The sequence below is a fragment of the Anser anser genome (assembly GCF_964211835.1).
Source record: "Anser anser genome assembly, chromosome: 1".
NCBI classification, from domain to species: domain Eukaryota; kingdom Metazoa; phylum Chordata; class Aves; order Anseriformes; family Anatidae; genus Anser; species Anser anser.
In genome coordinates, this window is record NC_139720.1 from 54,863,256 (window position 1) to 54,885,653 (window position 22,398).

The 22,398-nt window shown below is 48.0% G+C and overlaps 1 protein-coding gene across 16 annotated transcripts in view; it reads right to left on the reverse strand.

Moving 5' to 3' along the window:
* Nucleotides 1–1,796: 1,796 nt before the first annotated feature.
* The window catches only part of CACNA1I (calcium voltage-gated channel subunit alpha1 I), a 164,354-nt gene continuing 143,752 nt past the window's right edge, over nt 1,797–22,398 (reverse strand). For 11 of the 16 annotated variants that reach the window (XM_083821564.1, XM_083821579.1, XM_083821578.1 and 8 more), the window contains 10 exons: nt 21,978–22,111; nt 21,266–21,336; nt 17,531–17,609; nt 16,831–16,952; nt 15,736–16,074; nt 14,955–15,101; nt 10,576–10,692; nt 10,049–10,214; nt 9,109–9,305; nt 1,798–7,676 (listed from right to left, as the gene is read on the reverse strand). In XM_083821564.1, the coding sequence (XP_083677690.1) occupies nt 6,975–7,676; nt 9,109–9,305; nt 10,049–10,214; nt 10,576–10,692; nt 14,955–15,101; nt 15,736–16,074; nt 16,831–16,952; nt 17,531–17,609; nt 21,266–21,336; nt 21,978–22,111 (2,074 nt within the window). In that variant the 3' untranslated portion in view covers nt 1,798–6,974. Of the gene's footprint in view, nt 7,677–9,108; nt 9,306–10,048; nt 10,215–10,575; nt 10,693–14,954; nt 15,102–15,735; nt 16,075–16,830; nt 16,953–17,530; nt 17,610–21,265; nt 21,337–21,977; nt 22,112–22,398 lie in introns of all 16 variants that reach the window. The other 5 variants (XM_083821573.1, XM_083821572.1, XM_083821569.1 and 2 more) reach the window with 1 other exon arrangement.

Below are 22,398 nucleotides of genomic sequence, written 5' to 3' on the forward strand. Positions count from 1 at the left end.
TGCCCAGGCTGGGATGGAGCCAGCAGCCCTGGCCCTGGGGTCCCAGCAGCTTGGGGGCTGGAGGCGAGGGCTTTGCAGGGGCAGTGGGCAGTGATCAGGAGCAGGGGGGGCTGTGGGTGAGCCATGGAGGGATTTGGGGCTGTTCAGCCTTACCCATGGCAGAAGTGCCTGGGACTGGAAGCAAAATGCTGCATTACGGGTCAGACTGTGAGCAGGCTCCGGGGTGTCGGGGTCTGGGGCAGAGGCTCCCGCTGGCTGCCTGCATTCTCCGTTCTGCATGCAGACCCCTGTGGGTGCTCACGTGGATGATAACTGCCCCTCTGAATCTGTGAGATCTGTAATTAAGATCCTAAGTAATTGCAGTAAATAACAGTTTGGGCTCTTTATTGCCTCAATACACACTTTTAAAAACAGAAACAGTGGCAGATCTGCTTATAAACCACAGCCACTGTGCAACTGATACATGCCTGTGCCTACAAACATACACACACACACGCACAAAGCAACAGTGGCTATGAGACCCTAAGGAATAAAAACACACCAATGTATTTTCAAAATAGCCTCTCGCTCTCTCCCTCTCTAGTTCGATTAAATGTTGTTTGTTACTTTTTCTTTTTAATATATGTATATATATAATTTTCCAATTTATTTCCTACGCCTGGGCTTACTACAACATCACAAACTAATCAGTGGCCAACTGATTAACAGTCCTTCCCATGTTATTAACTTTTTGTTTGATAGAAGGTCATTTTTAAAGACTGTGGCAAGAAAGATAAGTGTACCTGTATGTGTGAGTGTGTGGGGAATATGTAAGTAGAGGGAATACACACCCCAGTGCAGAACTATCCAGGCCACCCCTTCACATTGCTCTTGACTCTTTATTAGGAATACCTATTATTATCCAGCATGTATGTAGCATTTCTGTGCGCAGATTGTATCTTGAAACAAAACCCTCACAAGGCTCAGATAAGGACGTGGGTGAAGAAGTGTGTAAATGGGAACATAAATTAACTGTGACGTCTTAATTGAGAGGAGAAATGGGGTCATCTGCTTTCATTGCTATCATCCCAGCAAAGATTAGAAGCAGCTAAAGGTGACAGCAGTTATTTTAGAGGAAAGCCCACCTGGTACTTCATATCCAAAGCTGTGATAGCTCGAGGGCAAGGCTTTTACCAAGGACTGGCAGGGTAATAAATCTGCCTGCCTGTGCACATACCGTGTACCTTGGGTTCTTGGGTAATGTCTCCCCTCATGCGCGGGTTGGCAGCTTTCTCCTAAGAAGGCACTTCACAATTTAAGAACAAAAGCTTGGATTAAAGTTGTTTCACTGAAAAATATTTTCTCTCTGGCTTGCCATCCATCACTGATGGTTTGTTTTGAGGTGACGTCTGCACCCATATGGGTGTTTGTGCCCGAAGGAGGTGTAGCCGCCCTGCTTTCTCGTGCTGGTGGTTGCTTGCCCCTCTCTTGGAAATGCTCTGCCAGCTTCTGCAAAGGGACAGCACTACTCACTTAGCATCACTCATGAGAAGGAAGAGAAAGGAAGTGATGGCAGCAGGGCAGTGACAGGTGGCAAATCCCACTGCACCATGGTCAGCACAGAAACCTAATTTACAGCACAAAGATTCCCACCAGGGTGAATGTGCTGGAGGAAATGGAGAGGAAGAGCTGCAGGAGGGGCTGCTGGTGTTTTGCATGGTGCAATGCAAACCAGAAGCAAAACAACAACAAGAAGCCACAGCATCTTCTGAAGTTTTCAGAAACAATACATCTGACTGAGACAGTGGGGGCTGATGTGTGCTGGCCTCCAGGGAAGCATCCTTGGAAATACAGCAACATGGGGGATGTACCCTGCCATCTGCGCCATCCCATCACAGGCATGAGTGAAAGGGCAGAGCCCTTACTGCTGTGACGGCTGCCGGAGCAGAAGAGGCATGCTGCAAAGCGGTGGCTGGGCTGCTGGTTTTGGTGGGGGTGAGAGCTCTTCACTTGTAAAATGAGCACATCTGCTCTGGAAGTGGCCGGGAGGCATAAATATTGAATATCACAGTGCCAGCTCTTGTTCAAAGTGTGTCAGGATCTTAGCAGAAATAAACACGGGGCTTGGAAATATGCAGAAGAAGGGAAAAGTGCTAGAGAAGAAATATATATATCTAAATGAGAGGGAAGAAATGAATGATAATTCAAAGATACCGACATACTGAGCTCCTACTGGAAGCCAGTGCTTAGCAAGGAACAAAAATAACATGGAAAAACTGAGAAGTAAGGCAGAGCTCATAAAATAAAGTATTCATGAAGACCAGGGAAGTGAAGATTTGGAAAGTCAGATCACATGCAGATAAACTGAACTAGATGGCATACATCCAGGGGCCTGACTTTGCAAAGCACTGAGCACCTCCTACAAGGTGTGCTGCACGTTTTGTATTTCAGCCCACCAGAAAATCAGCGGGGTTTAATTTTCCTCCTCTCTGTGAAGTGCTGGTGATGAGAACAAGAAAATCGAAGCTGCCTACCTCCACATCTTCTGTAATAAAATTTTGAGTTTTCAGTTGGCAACTGGCAGCACATTGGCCAAAATAACTCTCTGCTTCCAAACCATTGCCATGATGCCTTTTGCTCTCATTGTGCGGGTGACGGGGACATCTCCTGTGGTGTCTTGTGGGCACCTCACTGGCTGGGGACCCAAATGCACAGCAATGCTGACTTCCGAAGAAAGGCAACAGCCTGCACACTAGTCATTGCTTTCCGTGTTTCTAATTTCATTAGGAAGCTTATGGTAGTGGGGATGAGGAAGACAGATGAAGATGGAGAAGCCAGGAGAATTAACTCCAGAGGCATGCCTTGTTCGTTTGGCAGTGCTGGGAAAGGGACTCCGGGTGCAGAAGAAATAAATACTGGTGTGTTTTCCATGGGCAGTTTAGAGAAGGTGAGAAGTTTGGGTGCTGCTCTGGACTGGAGGATGTGGGAAGAGAGGAAAGTGTACATGGAGGACTTAGAAAAAATGATGTAAGTGGTGGAGAAACTGGTTGGCAAGGCAAGGTGGAAAGAGCTAAATGCATCCAGCTTGGTAAAGGAGGATGCGGCAGTGGTGCGAGGGCACGTGGAGGAGCTTGGCTTCAAGCAGGGCGAAGAGATGATTTTGGTGACAAGTGTGGGGAAGGGCAGGGTGTGAAGGTGGTGAGGCAGTTTGACACAACGGAGCAATCTTGGGCTGGCAACAGCAAGGAGCTTCCTAGCAGGAGCTGCTGCAAAGCATTCCCCCGTGGGAAGCAGGGAGTAGGAGAGGCTAGGCAGATCCTGGGCTGCCCTCAGGTGTTGTCTGGGAGGTGGGCGGGTGATGATGGAGGTTTTTGCTGGTGCTGACAGCTGGGAAAGGCAGCTCTCACCAGGAGAAACCACGCAACCTGCCCCGCTGCAGAGAGCCCCAGCAGATACACAAGGTGTTTGCTGGGTGTTAGCATCCTGCGTCCTCCTCGGGAAGGACGGATGTTTCCTCCTTCCTCTTCAAACAGTTAGTAAATAATTTAAAGAGAGAGACAAAATATTCTCTAAAGATAACCTACTCTTCTGTTTCCATGGCAACCTCCTTCCAAAGCCAGAAGCTTTCTACTGGAGTCGTACGGCGCAGGGTGAAAGTCCTCTCCTGGGGAGGCAGAAGCAGTGGCATGACCCCGTCGGGAGGTGAAGGGGAGACCTCATGCAGAGCACAAGGGCTGTCACAAACCCCCAACCACCAGAGAAGCAAAGATTTTTCCCTTGCAAGTCAGTTCCAGGAGGAAGTGAGAATAAGCTGAGAGCACGTCCACCCTGGGGCCTGCTAGTCGCCCTGTGAGGCCTCCACCACCGCCTTGCCCACCGTGGCATGGAGGCAAGGAGGCCTGGCACAGGAGCTGCAGCCCTGGAGCAGGGTCTGCAGAGTGGTGAGGGGCAGGGGGGGCAGACACCCTCTGCAGAAGGAGTGGGCAGGATCTTGCAGAGGCAGCAGGTGATTTGGACTCCTCAGAGGAGGAATTGGGGCCTTCAGGCAGCATTCATCCCCCACAAAACCATTCCTCAGCCCTGGGGGGAAATCCAGCCTGTCCATCTGCCCGTAGTTCCTACTGCTTGCTCTCACTGGGGAGGTGAAAGCAACCAGGTGAGCAGTCACCCAGACTTGTGATACGATCCACAGTCACCTGCACCTTCAACAGGCCCGTGTTTCCTTTACTGAGGGAGGAGTAGCGATCCTCCTGCTGGCAACCTGGGTGAGCTCCTCCTGGAGTGTGACCCCTCTTCCCTCCCAGCTATCTCACCTGCAGGCCATACGTGTATCATGACCATATAGCTTCTAGCACTGTGGAAGCCCACCTCCAAGTCCCCTACAGCCACTTTGCAGGAAACACCCTATGCATCGGTCTGTGAGGGGGTTGGACTAATTAGTATATTTTTTCCCCATTTGTTTGTTTTGTAAGCCCTACCTCTGGCTTCTGGGTTTGAGTTTAAGCCTTGTGTAGCCTGAGTTTGATGTTTGGCCATTTGGGGTCTGACTGCCCTCCTTCCCCAAGAACAAGGAACCACGTGTCTCATTTCTCCTCTCTGCCCCTGGGAGAGCGGGCAGGGGCAACTCACCCAAAGAACAACGAGCGCAAAAAAAAGGCATTTAAAGACCCTTATTATTGCTTTAATTAATCTGGACTGGAAACCTTTCTGCAAGGAGGACCTGGGCTCTCCTGTCCTCTGTCCACAGGTCTGACCTCCCTGCAGTCAACGTGCACGCTGCCGAGACAACAAACGCTCCGTTCAGCAAATAAGTCAAGTCCGTGTAGTAATTATCCTTTTCCTTTCTGTTGTTTTTCCCAATTGACGTGATTGCTGTTTACAACTCCAGTTCATAAAATGCAGCAGCAGCTTAAAATTCAGACAGGTAACGATAAAACCAGAAAGTCTGTGGTGTGCCACCCACTCTGTAATGCCTCAAATGCCAACAGGGAGAGCTCTGCTGCAGTGACCCTCTTGATCTGGTGGAAAAAAATGAGATGGGAATCCACCAGTGAGCCCTGCTCTTTCTCTGAGTAGTGCATCAGCCTCCCCATCTCTGTAGGGTTGCTGTCCTCCCTCTGCTGCCCTTCTCTGCTTCCTCTGAGATACCTTGGTGGGTCTTGCGTGGGTCAGGAGGAAACATCGCAAAGTCTTAGTGCCCGCCTGGGTGGCTGGCTGATGCCCTTTCCTCCCCACCTGTAAACCTGGCCAGGGCACAAAACCAGGGAAGATGTGGGCTGGCCCCAGCGAGGAAGGAGACACGTGTGGTCACATTTCTGGAAGAGGAATGGGGGACACAGCCCCTGGAGACCTCACTGCAGCCACATGGGAGAGGATCATATCTCTAGATTGGGGTCCTGAGAAAGCTCGGTTTGAGGAATCGGTCTGCCCTCTCCCACCACCCCACAGCACATGGATGGTCTCCTGTGATAAAGCTGGATGCAGCTCCCTCCTTCTCACCATCTGGTGAGCCAGCCAGGACACAATGCACACAAGCACACTCACATCTGTGCATGCACACACACACACAGACACACACGCTGATGTTCCTGCTCCCCACATCCACGGATGCACACAGAGCAGGCCCCTGATCCCGGCTACACTGATGGAAATTGGAAAAACACCAGCGGATGGAGGTGACACTGGAGAAGAGGCAGAGCCATCACCAAGCCAAGGATGCTCTTGTAGGTTCTTCCTGCCGGGACGTAGGGCAGGGTTGGTATCCAGTCAGGGGGCCCACTACGTTTTGTGTTGAAGCCCCCTTTGCTTTTATTTGTCCTTTTTAAAATCCTATTTTTGTCGTCTTTTAATATATATATATATATATAGCTATAGATACAAAAATAACAGATAGGTTTCTCTAGAGATGGTTTTTGCACCTTTGGGCTTCTAAAAGAAAATATCACAATTACTGCAAATGAAAGGGGAAAAGTGCAGTTTCCCCTCTCCCTATTTTTTTTTTACCTCTCCCTCCCTCTCCTCCCCTGCCTGTCCCACTCCAAATTTCCTTGTGTACCTTGCACATTTTTTCCCTTAGCAGTTTTCTTTCTTTGGAACAAAATGCAAAGGACAAACCCAACAAAACAGCTACAAAAATACACCACAGAGCCCCCATCCCCTCCACCCCTGAGCACCCCCTCTATGCTTGCACATTCCTTTCAAAGCCAGGCTTTTCACCTCAAAACATTTCCCGTGCTCCACGACTGTTTGATTTTCGCCACCACCAGGGCTAGATTTTCCCACGATTTTCAGCAGTGAATCCACTTCAAGCCAGAGCTCCGCTGCACTACACCAACAGAAGTGCACAATCACTGTTTGGCCAATTTACGCTAGACCTGAAGACCTGGCCCACAATTTTTAATGTTTGAAATGGAAGCATGAACAATAAGGAAGTTCCCAGAAACAGGCGAGGCAAGCCCCGGACGCTCTTTCCCTGCTGCTCACCCCGCTTCCCTTCACCCCACCCTGCTTGCCCACCCCCCTTAATTCTGCATAGCACCTCCTTCAGCCCCCATTTGCTCCTTCCTCCTTAGCACTTTCTGAAATTCGTAATCTCTCGGTAAAAAAAATAAATAAATCGATCTCTCTCTATATATGTATATGTATATAACTAAATGGCTGCCAGGCAGCAGTCACCTGGCCGGAGGGTCCCGTCCCTCCCAGCCCCATGGCCTTTTCTAGTCACTGTAGTCTCTGCAGTGATGGTCCAGGTCTTGCCCTCAGGCAGGACTGTTCCCGTATTGCTTGCACTCTCCCACGCCTCTGAGGTACGGTACCAGAGTATTTATTCTATATATATATATATATATATTTATGTATATATATATATTTATAATTTTTTGTTTGCCTGGTTCTTTTTCCCGCAAATCCTTTGGAATCGCTGCTGGGGAGCAGCTGGTGAAACGCGCTCCCCATGCTGGCGGCCGAACGCTCCCCCCCTCGCACCCCAGGGACCCTCATCTGTTCCTCTTGCTGACCCCGTCACCCAGCTCCAGCTCAGACGGCAGCGGGGAGCTGCGCTCCCCTGTCCCCAGTCTGCCAGGGCCGTCCGGCTCCTCTCCTTGCCCGGGCGAGGGGGTGTCCTTGCAGAAGTCCGTCACCCACGAGGGCATGGAGAGGAAGCCCCGGGGGTCGACGGTGTAGAAGGGCTTGGCGTGGTGGGCAGCGGGGCGGCGGGGCAAGGGGCTGGCGTGGAGGCTGCTGGTGCTGCTGCACTTCTTCCCCAGCGTCAGCCCCGGCGGCGGGGGCGAGAAGAGGGAGGTCAGCGAGAGGCTGCTGAGGGTCTCCGAGGGCTCGCTGTTGTTGCCGCCCCCCCGCAGGCTGCTGCCTGCCCCCTCCTCGTCCGAGGGGTCCATGGAGTCGTGGTGGGTGCAGCCGGGGCTGGTGCTCCCACCGCTGCTGTGGCTCCGCTGGTGCCGGCGGATGCTCCGCAGGCTGAAGAGCCCCCGGCCCCGCAAGCTGCGGCGACGGGAGGCCGGGGAGAGGGGGGCCGCCAGGGGTCTTTGGTCGCCGGCGGCTGGTACAGGGCACAGGCCCACTGGGAGGTCCAGGGTGCACTGGGGAGAGTCGCTGAGGTTGAGGCTGTCCTCCAGTGTGGTCTGCAGGCTGCCCGCCGAGCTGCTGCTCCGGCTGTCCAGCGAGGTGTCACTCTCAGGGGCCTAGGGAGCAGTGGGGTGAAAACATACAGAGCTCAGGCAAGAAGACAGACGAGACACTTCTTTTATTTTTTTTTAAATGATTTAGGATGTGAAGAAATAAATTCATTCCTCCCTCTCTCCCTGCTGTTGAGGATGGCAGCTACTATCCGTTTGAAACATGCTAAAAGTCTAAACAACCTACCCTCGTTTAGTTTAAAGCCATTTCTCCTTGTCCTGTCACCACCAATCCTTTCATCCACCAATACTCCCAAATTCTTCTCTACAGGGCTGCTCTCAATCCACTCATCACCCAACCTGTGTTCATGTTCGGGCTTCCTCCAGCCCAGCTGCAGAACCTTGCACTTGGCCCTGTTGAACTTCACGAGGTTCACACAGGCCCACCTCTCAAGCCTATCGCGGTCCCTGTGGATGGCCTCCCTTCCCTCCAGTGTGTCAACTGCACTACTCAGCTTGGTGTTGTCCAGTCGCCCAAACCATAGCTATTCAATACAGTTTACCTCACATAATGAGAAGTTTACCAATTTCTCCTTTACAACGGCTCAGTACTTTTGCCCCAGCACTATGCCAGCTCTAGAGCTCTCTCCCTTCATGTCTAAACTCTATGAGAAGTTCCAATGCTGCAACAATTCAGTGGCCTCAGTTCAAGGCTAAATTTATCCCTGGTGAATTTATACACATTTGTATTGTGCCAACTGTGTCTATCACATAGAACTGGATAACATATAATTTTTTTTTTTTAGTTTGTCTGGAATAGAGTGTCCCTGTACACTTCAAACAGGAATTGTTCATGGAGTATCTTCCAAGAACAATAACAGGGATCTCTGTTGTGCTTTCATCTCTCTGTCTCCTCTGCTCTTCAGAGACACTTGATCTTTCCTCAATGCTTTTATTCTTCTCTTCAGTGAGAAATAGCTGCCTTTTCAGAAAAAGACAGCACCTTTCTGGAATGCAAGATCTAAGTGGGCAGGGGAAAAACAGCGAGCTTTGGGACATGGAGTGTGGATGTGGCACGACAGACTGTGGAGGACGTAGGTGGGGAGAAAGCAGGTGTGTGATCCAGAGTCATGGCGCCTGGAGGGACTGCAGTGGCTATGTGGCTGCCATCTCCCTGGCTCACGCTGTGGCTGCTGTGCATGCAGGTGTCTGCACTGCACTTGGTCCAGTGGCTCAGGGGCAAGCTAAAAAGTGATGTGATTTCATTTTCATGTGGGGCTAGCTGCAGCTGTCAAGCTACTTTTTGATCCAAAGCAGAAGAGCATATAATTTCAGGGGATAGAGCTATGCAACCCTCCTTTGGTGTACAAATCTCTCTCCTCCCCAGCCCTCCTGCACCCCGTAGTCCCCTGTGCTCCTCCAGCAGGTCAGATCCAGGTCACCCAGCCTCTGACCACAGCTGGCCTCTCTCCTTCAGAGAGGAAAGAGGATTCCTCACCTGGTGAAGAAGTGAACAGTTCACACTCGGAGACCTCAGTGATGCCCATGAGCCTTGCAGAGAGATCTTAGGAAGGTTGCGTGGACACGAGACCTTCTCAGGCCCTGTCTGGGTGGCAGAGATGGCTGGGTGGAAAAATTCTGCTGGTACAGGTAACAGAGGGCAAGATGTACCTGGAGAAAAGGGGCTGGGAGGGACTGACAAAGCACCAAAATAAATGGGGAAGAGAAAACAAACAAAAAAAAGTTTAGGAGTCCTCCAATTTGATTTGGTGTCTTTTCTGCTGTTACACTGAGGGTCCTGCAAGTCCAGTACATGGAGGGTATTCGGTTACACGCGCTCCTGGCCAAGGAGCCTCAGTCTACTGTTCGCACCGTGAGTCCCTCTTTCTGCACAACAACCAAAACCTGCGCCAGACCCTGAAGATCTAACACAGCTCAGAGCTGTAAAGCAACAGCCCAGCTTGCCTCTCCTGTTGCTGCTCTGGGAGGGAAAGGCTGAGCCATAAGGCCTTGATTCAACCAATCTGTCAATCACTGACAGAGGACTTTCATCCCAGATTCTACAAAGCAAGGGATGAAGGGAGATAAATTAACTGGTGATTTAGGAAACCTGGTGACCACAGGAGGCTAGAGAGCACTCAGGAGTAGAATAGGGGCACTTCCACAAAGGGCAGACCTGCTACATGTTCCCTATGTCTGTATCTGAGGAGCCTGGTCTCAGGGGACACGTAGGCAAGTCTGAGGGAGGGAGGAAGACATAGCAGTTGAAGAAGGAAATGCTCCTCACCCCATTCCTGAGGACTGGCAAACTGAAAGCTAGTTCTTGGTTAGTGTAACCCCACATCAGATTACCTCCATTCCTGGCATGGAGGAAGGCAGATGAGCTGCACCACCCCACACTCTCAGCAAACCTGGAGAATGATGAAAGCTGTCCTTACCTTTGGTACCTTCATGCTTTAGCCAAGACTGGACTGAGTTGAAAGGAGTTTTCTCCATTTCACACAAGTAACTGTCTGGGTTTGTAGAGCCATCCGCGCTGGATATTGGGAGGAGGCATTCCCCTAAATCTCCTACCCCAGTGGAGTCAGGGCTGTCCTTGCCCTCCTGTTGGAAAAAAATAAGTGAAGACAAAGCTTGGTGAAATTTAACAGCAGACAACAGAGTAGACTTGTCAAAGCCTCAGAAAGGCCTGACTCTGAAGGTATCTTCAAGTTAGCTGAGAGATGCTCAGATTTCCCACCAAAATCCCCTAAATTTGGTCTCATTCAGAGGCAGTTACTGACAGCAGTGAAGAAAACTTTCAAAAACGTACATCCTTTTTTTTTTCCTCTTCTATGGAGAAGCTCTTGAAAAGTGACCAGCATTTATATTCCTCAGCAGGGACACTTGGATGAATACTGAGCACTTCAGAAAAGCAGGCACAGAAACACAGAGTGCAACATGCCCATGACCACCTGGGGCTAACCTTGGTCTCCTTAGGACTCAGCTGAGAAGTGCTGCGATTATCTGACTCATCTCCTAGAAGGATGGAAGAGGACTTGTCTGAGTTGAGAGATAATGCTTCCATTTCGGCCAGCTGGACCTGCAGGAAGGGAAAGGAGCTGTCATTGAACGTCTGGAGCCCACATTTCAAGCACTCACACCATTTATGATGGATAAGTAAGAGCCTGTAGACCCGAGATGAATTTTACGTTATATTCCTTGGATATATCAGGTACTGCCTAACCCAGACCTGGGCTGGACAGGAGAATCCAATTTTAAGGAAGCTTGAATGTAAGATCTGCAAGCAGCCCACCACCAGTCCATGCTCCCCTAGTGCCAGCATTACAGAAAGGAGTCCTGAATCCATCCCAGCGATACGGCTAGCACAAGGCCCTGCAAGTAAAGCCAGGCAGAAAAAGGGCTCCCTCAGGCTGATGATAAGGCAATCTGCTCTGCTGAGGGATGAGGATTGGACCCATCCCTCTGAAGGCGCCAAGAACAGCCCTGCTTAAACATGAAGGTGCTTTCATTCCAGGGGTAGTCATGCCTCTTGCAGTCCATGCCGGTATCATGCTTTTCATATACTCTTACCTTCGCCACTGAAACCCCATCTCCCTCCATCTTTCCTGCATCTTTTATCTCCCCTCACCTCTAACCTACCCATGACCTCAGCTAACACCACCCTCCCTCCTGTTCTCCATCCCTAAACTCACCCCTCCAGCCTTCCCATGCTCAGCTCTCTTGCTTTCTGAAACCAAGTCTGACTACTGCATCTTTCTTGTCCTTGAGGCTCAGCTCTGCTCCAGTCCCATGCCTGAGTTTGTTTCATCATTCAGCCTATTTCATAGCATATGTCCCCTCTCCCATCCTCCTTCCGCCAAGCTTTTAATTCCCCTCAGCCTGACTTCATCTCATCCTACAATGCCTGAAAAGTACCCTCCTTTTTCTAGTAGCCTAAGCAGCTGCTCTATCCCTCTTGTGCTTGCCTTTTTGTTGCTGGTCTCTAGAGTCCCATCAGTTCCCACCACCAGCACCTGACTCAATAGTTATATTCTGGGCTGTCTCAGTCAGGAGAGCTTGCTTCCTGGGCAGTTATCTTGTCCTCCCCTGTTTTTGTGTTTGCAAGAAGTAGGTACAGCTTTTGCGCTCTAAGAGCAGGTGGAACATTTGGAGAGATGACTCCTTCGAGCTGGGAGTTTAGTGGCCTGGGCCAATGCCAGAGACTGGAAGTCTCCATCCTTGGATAAGGCACTTCGAATATACAGAATGGAAAACCTGAGCTGGATTTAAATAAAGGGCACAAACAGCATCCACATTTGGGTTGTTATTCTGACTTACAAACTTGGCGCCATTCAACCATGAAAAGAGCTCAAAACCAACAACTGCTGCTTGGAGTGCAGACACACCAGAGAACCCACAAGAACATTGTGTCAAGCATACTACACAGCCACCAGTCAGAAACTGCTTGTGTATAGACACACTGTCTTCATCTAGTCCCACTTAATGTGCGTACTCATCCATTACCCGCCTAAGCGCTTGTTACAGCAGAACAGCCTTACAGCTGTGCTCGTAGAGACGTGAGTGTGAAATGTGATAACATCTGCGACTACCTTCTCCAACCATAAAAAAAGGGTTTCAACAAAAGCCAGAATCGTCTGTTCTTCACTGAACCACTTGCTCACAAATTCTCATCACCTTGGGATCCTCAAAAAAAAGCATAATCAACAAAGTCACGAGTAGAGAAACTGCATGTGCAAAAACACTGTTCACGGCTGCTCACTGACAAACTCCTGCCACTGGCTAGCTATGCTATCAGCCACCAATACGCAGATGTCTAACAGTCAACCAGCCCAAAAGTGAAAGGATAGAGATGAAATGAGAATAGGTTAATGGTATGAGAAAAAAGTAATGTTTTCCTGTTTTGTTCTTATAGTTTCCATTACTGGAGAATATTTAAAAATATTCTGACTAAAGATGGAGGGACAAAAAAGTAAAATAAATGTGGGGATGAGTACAATCTATAAAAAAATGCTTGGGGTATCAACCACAGACACTGAAACACGCACATATAGCCCTTAGAAAATAACTAGTTGCAGATATAAGCTATCTTTAAAACAGAGCCATGATTAGAAAAATCCTTCATTGTCCAAAGAATTGGTTTGAAAATAAGATGCCGGGAGTTTGACTCGTAATGATGCTGAGCACTTCTACTCAACACAGTAGAAAGCTTAGCACATATTAATAACTTTGAGCCTACATTAAGTGTTGTATTTATCTGCTTTGCTCAGTATCTTCCTGGATTAAACTACAAATGAAATGGGAGCAAACCTTTTTGTCTGATATGTGATTGTTTTCACAAGGGCAGAGTTAAGGGTGATTTGGTGTGCAGCAAGCAGACTGTTTTGTTCAAAGGCACATGTGCTGAAAAGGACTAGATAAAAACAGCTCTGCCTGTATAAACTGCTGTTGTTTCTGAAACAGTACGAATCTTTGTGTACAATGTACAGCTAGTACTAATGTACAACTCTGGTTATGTTGGTATACCTTAGTACACTCAAGTTAATTAATGACTATGTATACTGCTATGTGCATTGCTGGTGTTAGTGCTGGATTCAAACCTAGCTGTGACAGTGTGCAGTGATTTCCTGTTGGAATTTCCTCATTGTTTTTCCTGCTATGAAATATGAAGAGAAGGTCATGACCAACCGTGACTTAAAATCCTGAGCTTTAATTTTGATTCATATGATGAGAAATAAAAGATCTACATTTCATTATTAAAGGTATTCCTGTGGATATAGATAATTTCTTTCCAATTCCACATTTTAGATGTACTGAAATATCAATTTAGAAAAATAATTTATGGCTATATAATAGCCATTAGAAAATATGGTGTAAGAATAATTATTTGGTGGTGACCATTCTGTTAAACTCTTTGCTGTGGCTGTGGGTTGCGCTTGAAGATTCTGCTGTCTAGTTTCCTTGCTGGGAAGGTGAGAAAATCTGTTGCTGTTGTCTTTATTCCCAGGCAGGGTACTGAACACTATCTGGAAGGTTTTCAAATGCACCGAACTAGCTGCAAATTACTTGATTTGGGGGTAATCCTTCCGGAACACTTTAGAAGACCTGATTTTTCTGAGAAGGCTGAGCACTGACTGCTGAATATAAGGACTTATGTAAGGCGTTGGGAAGTACAGTGACTTGAAAACTAGTTATTTGGCTGTATTAATGCAGTATCCATGGGTGAACTGTTGCAGCACTGAGAAACCACAGCAATTTTCTCATTCTGGTATTTTCAAAGGGAAGCCATTGGGACAAGTAGGTAGCTGAAAGGCTGAAAAAAATTAAAGCATCAGAACTAGGGGTCCAAAGCTGAATGAAATATTGTTGTCTTCAAATATGGATAGAGTAATCTGCCAATGAGAGCTCTATTCCCAACTTTCCTGGTTTCTTTAAAAGCAATAACAACCTATCAGGCTAGTTATGGTGAAGGAGATGGTGAAGATTGCCACTGATGACAGATGAAACAAGCTACTGAGACAAGTCTAACTATGATCACAGTACTTAAATATAACAAAACTGTTTCAGAAACAAAAATAATTCTGCTTCTCACCTAACTTCTCACAGGCTACTTTGCTCCTGAAGTTCTACAACATTAAAAGACTAATTGCTTACAAAGTGGTTTTCCAAACACGTATGAACTTTAGGAGCACAAGTCTAAGCCATTTGACGTCCTGCTCTTAGCAACAACCCATTTGTCAGCTAACAGGTTCTACATCTGAAAAGTGACTCTAAAACTTTCTCAGTGGGCCCATCTTTATTTAGTTTTTGCTCAAACTAATTAACCAGTTTTCATCACAAACCAGTCCTTGCTCACAGACAGTGACTCAGTTCAACAAGGCATGTAAACATGTGCTTAACTCACCAATCTCAACAGGGAATAAGCAAGCACATGCTTCAAATTAAGGCAAAACATGTGCTTAAATTGAATTGTCCCCAAGTGCTGTTATTGGGTTGCAAACCTTCCAGTCCTTTGTACATGAGCTTGAATCTCTGCTCTTCTTGCAGAACTGAACACAACACTGCCTTCACAGTCATTCCTCTACGTCTCGTTTCATCCCTCCTGACCTATATCCTGGGACATCTCAGCTTTCTGCCACCTCAGACATCCCCCCGTGACTAAGGAGGGCAGGCTCGTACCAGAGGCAGTATCAGCAACATGTGACGGATGGAAAACACAGTCCAAGCTCTCTGTCTACATAATCTACAGCTAAGAGCACACGTTGGATGACCTGCGGGCATGTGGGTGTGGGTGTGCAGGTCTTGGGGGGACAGTCCCCTCACGCATCCTCGTACGCAGGTTACCTCTTGCTTGTCATGGTTACACTTCTCGCACATGGCCGGCGAGGAGTAATGATGGAAGACGGAGCCCGATAGGTTATCGATGATCATTAACTCCCCGTCGAAGGAGTCCTTAATAATTAAAGAGACACTGTCCAGCCATAAGTTCTCCTAGGGGACAAGAAAGGGGGGAGGATGGGAGAAATCATTTTAAGAATGCCGAGTTTTTTGCTTCAAAGTTTCTTGTGAATTTGGGGCTGGGTTCTCCACCCTGACTCATCTGGAGCAGTACCTTGTTCTGCAGGTACCTGCACAGGATCACGGGGGGAGCATGTGCTCCTTAGGGTGTGTAAAGGTGCCAAAGTCCAATGCAAAAAAAAAAAAAAGGGATGGACTGTCTTCAATCACTGTCAATGCACCACAGCACTGCTCACGTCTCCGTTCCAGCTCTGCTGGCATGCCTCGCTCTTGATCTGCCATTTCCCCTGCTCTCTTCTCCTGAGCTACCTTCTCAAATTCCTCCTAACACATCTTCAGCTGATCTGCTCCTTCCCTCTTCTGCTGGCCTTCAGGATCCTACACCACGATGCCAAAACTTCCAGGCAGTGCTACAGGACCCACTGCCGTTACCTCCCTTTCCCTGCACAGTGCTACCAACTCAGATGTCTACTGCTGAAAGCAAACCCCTCACCCTGAGGTGGAAGAGTCTGCCTGCTGCTGCTAAGCCTTCAGTTGTCTAGGCTGCCTGGCTTCTCCCCACACCTGCTTGCTACAGTCTGGTTGGTAAGCTCAAAGGTGTACCCACCTGTGCCGGAGAGTAGCATCTCATGCACAGACGTCCTTCAGGATCTGTTCTCCCACCACTGCCTCCTGTTCCTGCTCCTTTTCCCTGCCCTGAATTCGGAGAGCCTGACTTGCGGGAGCACAGCCCATGTGCAAATTCCAGCTCAATCTCAGCATCCATCTCCGCATCCTCCTGGGCTTCCTTGTTGCTGTCATCCAGATGTTTCATGAGCACAGCTACCACCACATTGATGAGGACAAACTGGGCTGTGAGCACAAAGCTGACAAAGTACAGTGGGGAGATGAACTGCAGGTTGCTGAGGCAGCTCCGGTCATCGTGGCTGCAGTCACGTAAGGTATCCTTGAGGGGAAGTTGGGTTTGGGAGAGAACGATGGAAGGAAGGAAGGACTAAAGTAAGAATATAAGCTTGGCTGCTCTTTCTGTCAAAAAAACCACTGATGCCACTGGAAAGAACAGAGCCAACATTTCTATCACCCCACACGCTCTAGGATCACGAAGTCCCCCAAGAATCAAGGACATCATCTGATCATGGGACACAACTTGTGCTCTCTGCTTCAAAGAAAATGTGCCAAAGGTGTACAGAACAAACTCCTTACAGACCACTGCATGTTGCTGCCACTGTAGCCCCATGTGTATGAACTGATGCTGTCTGGTGTTACCTTCTCTCATCAGGCTCAAAAGCACCATATGTGTTCAAAGAACTCATCTTCCCCTCTCTTCCCATCCTTTGAAGGAAGGAAATATTAATTTGGATTGCTCTGGTAGCTCTGTAGACGGGTGCCACGTAAAATTCATTACTTTTAACTTCAGTAATGGGCCTTATGACAGTGGATATTCTCTTTGCTGGGATGGCCTTCTTGCTCCTTCCAAGGACAATCTGCACTTCTCTCAGCCAGATGGCTGTAGGACCAGATGAGCCCAGGGTCTAAGTTACCATGTTGAGGTGGGAGATTCTGGCCAGAGCTGGGACTTGACCTAGCGACTCAGCTCCTGGGCTCCTCTCCTCTTTCCAACCAAAGCACTGCTGAACTGAGCACAGGTCAGGATTTCTCCTTCCCCATAGCAGGGACACCCACACCACTGAGGCCCAGTTACCTTCATGATCCCGTTCCAGTTGTCACCTGTGGACACCTGGAACAGCGTGAGGAAGGCCATCCCGAAGTTCTCAAAGGTGGCGTGACGGCTCATGCCCTCACAGGGGTTCTCGTCATTGCATACTGAAAGGAAGGGGATCACAACTATCAGTGGAGGACACACTGCCTGCCCTGAGGTCAACAGCAGGAACTAGGGAAGGGCACTTCAGGCTTCTCACAACCTGGACATCTCAGTTAATGGCCTCAGCACCCTGTCCGACAGCAGGCTGTTGCCCAACAGTTGGCTGTTGACCAGCAATACAGAAAAATCACTGATAGCAATGTAACTCGATTGCTTTGGGTATCCTTCCAACAATGTCACTGGGCTGCCTTTCTTTTTGATCAATATTCCACGGCAAGAGACGTGAATAAGCTTTCTCTGAGTTCTCTTCTGTAACCTTAAAGCAGTATCAAGGAAGGCAGTGCAGAAAAAAAAATAAGTTTAGGAATGAAAGAGAAAGCAGAAATTGTTTTTATTCTTTTAGGCTGTTAGAACAACAAAATTTTAGAGGGGAAATTCCGCTTATATCAAGTACGCAAAAAGGAGAATAAAGGACACCAAATAATTCAGTCCTGTTATTGAATGAGTACTGAGCTTGAGAAACCTCATTTTCCCAGCAGGTCTGCAGCTCACATTGGAGCACAAGCTGATTGAGACTTACCTAGTTTTCCAAAGAGCTCCACTCCTAGAGCAGCGTAGATGAAAAAGAGGAGCATGAAAAGCAGTCCAAGGTTCCCCACCTGAAAGCAAACCGCATGGTCAGCCTATCCCAAAGCCTACCTCATCTGAACAGGCGAGTGTGGATCATACACAGACTGGTTTCTGTCTTTCAAAGTCAGAAGAGAAGAGCAGCAAATTACCAGTGTACAAATGCAACCAAACAATTACTCAGTGCATGGGAAATCACTAGTGATGGCACCATCCATGCTACAACTGCCACCAGCAGACTCGAAGGATGCTCTGTTCCTAGCTGCCTCTACTGTAGCACAAACTCTGGCCAGGACTGACTAAACTGTACAATTTCTGGGCCAAATGAAGACGGGCGTGTTGGAGCAGGGGCACAGAGAAATGAACCCAGTTTGGCTGGGTGAGGGCCAAACTATGTATTACAGCATACAGCCATGTGCTGCAGTGTTACTTGCCCCACCAAGCTGCCTAAATCCCCTGAAGTTATGCTTTTTGAAGCATAACAACAGGGCTCCAAAGGGACGGGGGCATAGGTACCCCAGCTCCTGCAATGAACCCTCCACAGGCGGAGGGCTGAGCAGGGCTTGGGGAGGCATGTGGGAAGGAAGATGGGTGAAGAGACCCTTTTAAAATGCAAAGAGAGGAGAAGAGGGGAAGACACTATGAATAAGCCAAGAGGGGCTTTTGCATCCTGTGAATAACAGGGCAAAGCCTGATTTCTGGGCTTCCAGCAGTTGCTGTTTAGAAACCCCACGATGGGAGGATTGCTGCTTCATGGCGCACAAAGGCAGCAGTGTCACCAGCAATGTGTGCACTGCCCCCCAGTCCTCTGCCCCCACATCCTCACTCTCCCAAATCACTGCTCTGCTTCTGAATCTCCTGCATCCCAGCATGTGGGGCATATGGATTATATATGGGAAGCAGGAGGGGGCTTGGAATATGCAGGCTGAACAGCAACAGAAAATGCCAGTAATGATTACCACACCATTTGTGGAGCAAGGGGAGGCAGGGATGAGTTAAGGACCTGGTATTTGGGTGTTTTTGAAAAACTGAACAGTGTCTGATTCGAATGCTTGTGAGTGCACGTGGTCACTGGGCCTTTGTTAGGATCATCTACTTCAGGAGCCTAATTTAGTCATTGCAACTGCTGTGACATCCAGATTCAGGAGAGAAATGAATGATTCAGCCCACCCACTCCACTGGGCTGCCAGAACCTGGCTCCCTACATATGCAGTGGAAGGAATTATTTCTGATGACTAAATTGGACACCATAGTTAATGCTCTGAACACACACCTCTGTGCCTGTGTCTATCAGGCATTAAAAGAAGAGAAGCTAATAAAATTTAGCTAAGGGCTAAATTTCTAAGGGGCTCTGAAAATTAAAGCTCTATTCACTATTTAGAATTGTTGCTGTATAACAAAGAAAGGAAGAGAATTGAAACAGGACAACTGGAGGCGCCTTATATGCCACTAGCAAGCCAAAATCCCTGATGTGAATCTGTGTTCTAGGAACATAAAGAGAAAGGTCGAGAGGAGGAAAAAGCGCAAGGGAAAGGACAGCTTATTTTAAACTGCTTCTTTTGGCAAAGCCAATAAATCTTGGAGAATAATATTACAGATAATTCAATTGTCCCCTGAAGACTCAGTGTGTAAAATATGGAGACTAAATTCAATTTTTAACAGTGAAACCGGGGGATTTTAGCCCCGCTTTGAGAGCAGATTTTGACACAACTTTAACTATGGAGTGATTTTTGATCCCTCTGTTATATAACTTTATTAAGTGAAGCCAACCCATTACAGAGGGAAGCAACAGCCAGTCAATAGCAAGTGGATTGATCATAGACTTTGATGCTGGAAGGATTAAGCACTGCTTGTTATTACCTTCTAGGGAATACCTAGAAGCCAGACCTTTAGACATCTGCTTGTGAAGGTATTGTGGCAGATATTAATGACCTCCAAACGACAGATCATCTCAGTTAGCAAAGGGTCTGTGGGTGAGTGTGAGAGAGAAAAGAAAGAATTTGTAAAGAATGGAAGAATATGCTTGTGGTTTGTGGCTAAGACCAGAGAGCTGGGCTTGAATTGAGGTCCCAGCTGTGTTCTTTGCCATCCTGAGCAAAACACTTCTCTGCCCAATGACTCAGTTTCTCCATCTGCATAGCAGAGAGATGAACATTTCCCCTTCTCCTATTTATTCACAATATTTTGGGGGTAGAAGTCCAGTCTCACCATTTAAGTGCAAATATACTGCAGAGTCCTCTTACCAAGGGCTTCTAGACACTACTTCAGCAAGCTCATCATATCAGTGTGCATTTATCTGGGCTGCAGAATAAACATGTCACAGACATGCAGATGTTGGATCTGGAGGCCTGCTCCATTTCAGATCCTTGCCTGAGTGAATCACTTGTGGCTGCTAGAACAGAAAAGAACAAGGTGCAGAGGGGCTGCACTGAGCCAGCCTGGGGCAGCAGAGACAGAACTAATACCCTTCAGTGGCCCAAAGCTGCCTGCTACCAGAACACCCTTAATCTCCCATTCTTCACATTGTTTAATGTACCTCAGCCCCGAAGTATCTTCGATGACTAAGGATGTTATTATATATCCTACATATGAGTTATATCATTATTATTATATAAAAATATAAATTATTACTGCTTAATAAAAAAAATGGGAGATCAGTCAGAGCTCAGGATCCAGGAAAGATCACAGCGTTTCCCCCTGGCTTTTGTGCCATGAGATTCCCCTAATTCAGATTGACATCATTTATTGTCACTAACATTGGAAGTGAATTCCTTGTGTAACTACTCATGCTGTTTTCAGATTGATTCTCAGCTCTGCATCACTCAGCAAGACTGGCACATTAGCTGATAAATCAACTGACAAATGCCCATGCATTTTGATATCATCCAAGATAGCTGCCTGCTCGGGGCCTGCCAGGGGAACGACTGATGTATGATCAGTAGAGCAACTTGGTGCCATTACTCCTTGCTTAACAATTCTCTCTTGAGGATCCAAAAGGAAAGGGACCAGTCTCCCAGGCTGCTCATCCATCACGGAGGATCCTCTCAGTAGGCTCGGTGCCTGTGTAAAGCACCATGTCAGCATCTCATTCGGGAACAGCTGCCGCTCACAGCTCATGAAATCCTTCTGTCTAGCTGTCTTGTGGTAGACACTTAACTGCCGGCTGCGTGAGCCACAACAGAGCGCGTCACTGCTTCTCATACATGAGAGGCTCGGAAACGTGAAGGGATCCAGGAGGAAAAAGGAAGAAATGAAAGTAGGAAGGGGGAGGCACTGGATAAGCAAAGGAGTGACAGGAATGTGAGTGAGAGAGGGGGAATATGCAGGGAAGGGTGAGAAGGATGGAGAAACAAAGACCTGCTTTCCCCCCGAAATGGCTGCCAGTCACTGTCCCCTTCTTACAGAGAGGGGAGAGAGGAGCTGGGGACTAGCCACAAGTGGAAGACGCTAGCTAGACATGATGTGAAGAAACCTGCCCTTACCCAAAAGTCAAGCCTTATTTCATTCACCCGCTGGAGAACAGAGATGCGAGGTGAGCTGTATCCCCATGACATGAAAACTTGGGCACTGCTTTCAGGCAGTTGCCTGCACAACACAGTCAATACCACCTTTGAGACACGCAGAGAAGTGACCCTTTGGAAAAAAGGTGCAGAAAAGGAGAGTCTTGGGGGAAGCTTGTGTGTTTTACCTGTGGCAGGGCTTGAACAACTGTATCCAGGAGTGCTCGCATTCCTGTGGCCATCTTCAGTAGCTTCAGGACTGCCACAACAAACATAAAAGTGTCACTCAGACACTCAGAAGGTCCATCCTTTTATGTAACTTACTAACGTCAGTAGCACAAGACAGATGCTGATTTCCCCTTGCCCTAGAAAAACTGGATTGTCCCTCGTGTCCCCATTTTCCTTTTTCCCATAGGCCACCCATGCTTCTTCTGCTTCACCCAGACATGGTCTGTCAAAGAACCCTCTTTCTCCCAGCAATCTGTATCACAATTCTCACTCTGCTCCAAATTTTCATGCTTTCCACCACTTTCCCTTTCTCCAGCCACTATCTGTTAAGGCAGCTTAGCACATCTTGGTGGCAACCAGGAGGATTCAATCCTCTTTCTGTGCAAACTTTAACCTGCTTGGTGATCCCCTCTCCAAATGCTGCTGCCATACTCAAGCCATAGAAGAATAACAGGAAAAATTCAGCTCTTGCATGATCTCCTCACCTTCTTGGTCCTTCACCTCCTGTTAAAGCCACTGCATCTAAATGCCTGGCTTAAATAAACCGGAAAATCTTAGCCTCTAGGCTATCCTTTCCGTTCTCTGCCTCCCTTCAGCCTCTACAGCCTCTGCTTGTACTGGTCCCACCCCGTGACCACCTACACCCCTGCCTCCAGCCAGTGTCCTTCTCACCCCGGGCAATGCGCAGCACCCTCATGATCCGGATGATAGTGGGGTTAATTGGGAGAGCAGCATTGATTTCAATCTCTTCCAGTGTGATGCCCATGACAGACAGCAACACAATGGCTAGATCTAGCTGGTTCCACCTTAAGAAGAAAAAATGAAGAGAGTTAGGGAAGACAGAATTTTTCCACTTCCCCAAAAAAGAAAGTGAATTGTTTTCACTTTAACCTAAACACTCCTTTACGTATGAATCCAAGGCCCCACTCTGAGTCAGCCTATATGGGCTTTTGCAGACAAACAGAGATTCACTTTGCACACACCCCGAGCAGCCAGAGGCAAGCCAGCCTGATCTGAAAGCATGGAGCTGTGTTACTATGGTGCTATGCTTTGACTAATGGGCTCAGCTTTTTATGGCCTTACTACCTCGAAT